Source organism: Megascapheus bottae, chromosome 16 (genome assembly GCF_031878675.1).
Source record: "Megascapheus bottae isolate mThoBot1 chromosome 16, mThoBot2.hap1, whole genome shotgun sequence".
NCBI lineage: Eukaryota > Metazoa > Chordata > Mammalia > Rodentia > Geomyidae > Megascapheus > Megascapheus bottae.
The window spans coordinates 38,784,564-38,790,303 of record NC_143524.1 but is presented as its reverse complement, the minus strand read 5'-3'; the positions used below and the strand labels follow the sequence as shown (position 1 = coordinate 38,790,303).

General features: G+C 39.9%; 1 protein-coding gene across 1 annotated transcript; it reads right to left on the bottom strand.

The window, feature by feature from the left end:
* Nucleotides 1-1,083: 1,083 nt before the first annotated feature.
* Nucleotides 1,084-1,635, bottom strand: Ascl3 (achaete-scute family bHLH transcription factor 3). Its single transcript, XM_090348963.1, has one exon. The coding sequence runs from the start codon at nt 1,624-1,626 to the stop codon at nt 1,084-1,086; it is 543 nt and encodes a 180-aa protein (XP_090205089.1). The 5' UTR covers nt 1,627-1,635.
* Nucleotides 1,636-5,740: the final 4,105 nt, after the last annotated feature.

Genomic DNA, 5,740 nt, shown 5'->3' with positions numbered 1-5,740 from the left:
ATATGTGTATATATATGAGCTAATGCAAGTGATGGCTGGGGAGGAAATTGGGAAAGACTTCACAGAGACATGACAGTGGAGGTGGGTGTGAGCGGCAGGGTGAAAGAAGTCCTGGCTGGTAGTGGTGACAGATGGGCCTTGGGAGATAAGGAAGAAGCCAGAGCTGCAGCTAGCGAGGGGAACAGAAAGAACACTTTGAAGGTGGATGTGAGGCAGGGACTCTCTTTTCTGGAACAGAGGAAAGGCCTGGCCCAGAGAAGATGAGTGTGGCAAAGATAAAGACAACAATGATATGAAAAATGTGGTTATGAATGCTCACGAGGTGTGAGGCATAGCTAATCCTCAAAACAAACACGTGGGGAGTTGTTTTTATTATCAGTTTTGTGGGGGAAGAACCAAGACACAGAGAATAGGAGAGTGATTCTGCTGCTTAAGGCAATTAGATTCCAGCTTTGCCTGTAGGAAGCCATCTGAGGAAGTCTGCATGCAGGCAGAAGGGAATTTCAAATGACATGTTTTATACATTTTTGGTTTCATTGAGATGCTTTCTCATCATGATTTCTTTTGACCCCAAAACAAATAAAACCCACCAAACTTTGACACATCAAGCCAGGTTCATTTTGATTGCTTGGCACTGTTGTGCCAACTGCACCTAAAGCTCTGGCGAGACTTCCCATGCCCTCATGAGAGCTTGTCACAGCTCAGACTCTGGCCCAAAGGGATGAGGGCAGGATGGGGTACAGAGAACCGTGAAACTCCCGCTCCCTTAGAATTCTGGAGAGAAAAGGAGCAGCAAGATCAAAGTATATCAGATACACCAGTGGAGCTACTGCAATACTGCGACGAAACCCTTCACACTGTACAAATGATATGTGCTACAATGCATGTTAAAAGAAATGAGAAAAGCGTTTCCCTAAGCCTATCTAACATACTGGAGCACATCTGAAACCCAGGCAAGTAGTAACAAGCAAAGCATAGCACTGAGTGACCTTCTGCCCATACAGACATTCCATGGAGAAGAAGCTACTGAATAAGAGAGACCCCATTTTGTGAAATTATGTGTTTTGATTTGGAAATAATGATTCAAATAATTCTAAAAAGAGGGTCAGTGTGGCAGTTGGAGGCGGCCATTAGTGAAGAGCCAGCCCCACGGTGATTCTTTGTCTCAGTTTCATCAGGGTGGAGGAGAGACTGCAGGTAGTTAATGTACTTGATTGCAGCTCGGAGGGTTTCCACCTTGCTGAGCCGTTTCTCCAGATACTCCTCTGGCAGGTGACGTCGGAGCCGGGCATAGCCTTCATTGACACACTTGACCCGCTGCCTCTCCCGCTCATTCCTTTTCCGGATAAAGGCAGGCCCGTAGGAGTATTCACACCTTCTGTAATTGGGATAAGGCATTGGGAAAGGGAAAGGGCAGGGGTCACAGTAACTTTCCATGATCAGCGAGTCACTGGAAAAGGGCAGTAATGGCAGCTCTTCAGAGTAGGGAGATGACCCCTGGGCCTCAGGATACAGGTGGAGAGCAACCATGGGGTCCAGATAGAAGGATCTGGACAGTGGCAAGGGGGCAGATTCGGAGAAAACAGAAACTTTGTCTGACGGATTTGAGTAGCTTCTATTGTCCATTGTTTCTTCTTTAATCTAGAAATATAACCAAATTTATTAATTTTGCCAGAGCAAAAGAGAGCAGGTCTCTACTTTCTTGAAGATCAGTATTTCAAACACTTCTGCTTTGATAATAGGTGAGCTCCTTTGGAAAAGCATGTAAGTGATAAACACACACATATGTATACGTATACATGCATTTCTATGAGACAAGATTTTATTGTGTAGCCCAGTCTGTCCTACAATTCATAGACCAGGCTGAGCTTGAACTCATGGTTCTCCTGCCTCAGCCTCCCAAGTGCTTGGATTAGAGGTGAGAACCACAATACCAACATCTCTGTGCTTATAGAAAATGGCTTTATCGTTTTTCTAACTGTAGAGAATCATACACTGCAAAAGCAACTTGATAGTTATGGATCTCCATAAAACAAGGACATATAGCTTCTTGTTAATTCCAGGAGTGGTAGTTCCCTGTAACAGGCATATTCAAAGAAAAAGAGGCAAAACAAAGGCCTCTAAAGCAGTGCTACCACTTATAAATAGAGCAAGAGTAGATAACCAGAACATAGGAAGAACTCTGAAAGCTGCCCTACATAATTTGAGACACTTCCAGAACTCAAGTGTTTTCTTTAATTGTTAGGAAAATTCTGGATATGGCTTCTGAAAAGAAAAGAAACTGTGGAAACAGAGAGGACTGCAGGCAGTGGAGGATATAAGTTTGGACTGGGAAGTTATAATAAGTCACAGTGAAATCCATTGGAGAAGAAGTAAATGCCAGGAAAAGCTCTCTCTCTCTAAAAGATGATGGGGGAGTATAAGTAGAATAGATTCAATTAAAACTAAAAACAGAGCCACAGGAAATGGAGAATTTTAATTCCTGACCCAATGACCTAAAATAATAAATGTCAAAAATCTCCAGAAAAAATTCTGTCAAAAAGCAAAAAAAGTTGCGAGAGAAACTAGTTAGGAGAAATTCATTCATTCTAGAAGACAAGATTTTGCAGCAAACATGAAATGAGGACAAGTGGGTATGTAGCCTGCATTACTGTACTTCTTATACTGGCCTTATATTTGCCTACAGCTGCAAGTCAGAATTGAGGAACTATAAGAATTTTCCAAAAAGTAAAGCAGATGTCATGAAAGTCAGTTATGGGAAATGATTATATTAAGTAATAGTTTTACCCTGAAAAATACTTTAAATAGTATATCTTGATCTAGATGAAACTCGAACAATTGTTATATACCACAATGATTTCATTTCTACATTTTAACAAGATATTTCATAATTCAGTATCTGGTTCTTGGAGGCACATTAATAAGACACTTTTTCTATTGGTCATTTCCAATAAGTCTATCCATCAGTATTAGTAGCATTTAAATGTGATCACCTTTCACCCAAACAAGAGAATTTAACCAACCAACAACAACAACAACAAAAACAGTAAAAGTGATGAAAAAAAATCTAGATAGGAAGTCTTGTAGAATCTGGAAGTGTTTGTGTAGGAGTGAGTGCACATTTATTTTAGAGTGAAGCAACACAGATTGCTAGTGCTGCACTTTGTGGTTCTAGATACATGGAATGCTAACAAACATACTATCTTGGGAAAAATCTCAGGTTTCTGTCTTCAAGCTCTTCTGGGAAATAATGAGGTCTTAATAAAATCCTAAGAAATTTTTGATGCTCTACTGAGCATAAAAAGTTCAACTTTCATAGATTAAAAACTATATCTGACATGTAAAACAAAACAAAACAAAATGCTCCCAGTGCATATATAATTATGGAATATAAGAGCTGGGAAGAAGTTTAAAAACCTCTTTCCTCCCCTAACAGGTTATGATAAGTTGCTAAGTTTTAACCAGAGCATTTCCCATTCTTTCAGATTTAATCACCAGTAAGCCTGTACTTTTTATTACTACCTAGATAGTAATCAGGTTGATGATAAATTCATCCTTTGTCAACTATGCCTATGGATTTTCTTTTAAAAATGTTCTTTACTCTCCCCTACAGCCACTCTGAAGTGTCTCTTACCTTAGTGATGTTGTTCAAGATGCTGTATTTGGGACTGAATCAGATTTAACCTGATTTATAAGTGATCATTTAATAACAATATGCAAAGTAGCTTACAGTTAAACAGAACTGCTTGATTCTGGCTTAGCTTTTTTCCCTTCTTCTAATATGTAGATATGACAACCCATAACAGTATTAGTGAGAAAGGTTTGCTTACAAAACAGTGTACTTGTAACACATTCTTTGGTTTAAAGAATGGCCAATTCATTTGGGTTATAGTTTTATGTAAAAATATTAATGAAAGTATTTTAATAATATGTAAATACTGCCAATAGTCTTTTAGACAGATAAGAGATTAAGGCCAGAACTAAAAGTCAGTATGAACTTACATCTTATTTTAATTATTTTAATGTATGTGCTGATACTGGGGGTTAAACTCAGGCCCTAGGTGCCGTCCCTTGGCTTTATTTTGGCAAGTCCTGGGTTTGAGCTCAGGGCCTGAGCACTGTCCTTGGACTTTCTCAAGGCTAGAGCTCCACCACTTGAGTCTCAGCACCACTTCTGGCTTTTTCTGTGTATGTGGTACCAAGGAATGAAATCCGGGTCTTCATGCATGCTAGGCAAGCACTCTACCGCTAGGCCAAACTCCTGGCCCTGCTTCCAACTTTTTGATAGGTAATTGTAGATGTCTCAGCCTTTCCTGCTTGAGCTCTTTTCAAATCCTGATCCTTAGATCTCAGCATCTTGAGTAGCTAGGATTACAGGCATGGACCACTAGTGCTTGACTTACATTTTATTTAAAATTCCCACTGATGTGATTATTCTCAAATGTTCAACTAGTTTTGCATGTCTGGGATACATTCACTTGATCATGGCTGACTTTTTCCTTTGAGACAGTGTCACTATACAGTCTGGCCTTGAGTTTGTTTCATAGTCCAGATAGGCCTTGAATTTGTGATCCTTCTGTCTCAGCCTCCTGGGTGGTATGGTTATATATGTGTACAACTATTTCCAGCCTAAATTGTAATACTAACAGTGAAGCCAACTTTAGTATGCTTTTGGGTATTGAAAACCTTTGTTTTATTTTAAACTAAACAAAACCATTAGCAGTTCCCAAACCTTATCCTTATTTAACTGTAATACAATGTGTGTGTGTGTGTGTGTGTGTGTGTGTGTGTGTGTTGGTTCTGGAACTGAACTAAGGGAATGGGAACTATCCCTGAGCTTTTTTGCTTAAAACTAGCACTCTAGGTACTTGGAGTTTGGCCTAGTGACAGAGTGCTTGCCTAGCATGCAAGAGGACCTGGGTTCAATTCCTTGGTACCACATACATAGAAAAGGCTGGAAATGGTGCTGTGGCTCAAGAAGTAGAATGCCAGCACTGAGGAATGCCCAAAGACAGTCCTCAGGCCCTGAGTTCAAGCCCCAGGACTGGCAAAAAACAAAAAGAAAACAAACAAAAAAACCCACTAGCACTCTACCTCTACTTTTTGGTGGTTAACTAGAGGTAAGAGTCTCATGGACTTTCCTGCCTCATGGACTTTGAACTACGTTCTTCAAATCTCAGCCTCTAAATAGCTAGGATTGCAAGCCTGAGCCATAAGTGCCAGGCTGCAATACAATTTTTGCTAAGAACTTATGACAATTCTTTAAGGAATTTAAAATCTCTCAGTTTATCAGAATATTTGTGTATTTTTTAAATTTTATTTTTGTGCTGGTCCTGGACCTGAACTTAGGGCCTAGGCACTGTCCCTGAGCTTCTTTTTTTCTAAGACTAGCACGCTATCACTTGAATCACAGTTCTGATATTTTTGGTAAATTTTTGGAGGTAAGTCACATGAACTTTCCTGCCTGGGATGGCTTCCTTCCAACTGTGAGCCTCAGATCTCAGGCTCTTGAAGAGCTAGGATCACAGACGTGTGCCACAAGCCACTTGGCTTGTATATTTTTTAGAGCTGTCTTATGAATCCATACATTCTTCTCTGTACATGCACACAGTTAATTTAGCTATAATACTTTATATTTAGGTATAAACCAGCCTCACATAGAGTACTGAATGTCTTTGCATCTTCAGGCTCATCATACCACAAAAGGAAAAGAAAAAGCCAGAGGACATGGACACATCAA

Bases quoted from the DNA above. Each gene is read 5' to 3' on its own strand.
- Ascl3 (XM_090348963.1), bottom strand. From the start codon at position 1,626: ATGGACAATAGAAGCTACTCAAATCCGTCAGACAAAGTTTCTGTTTTC.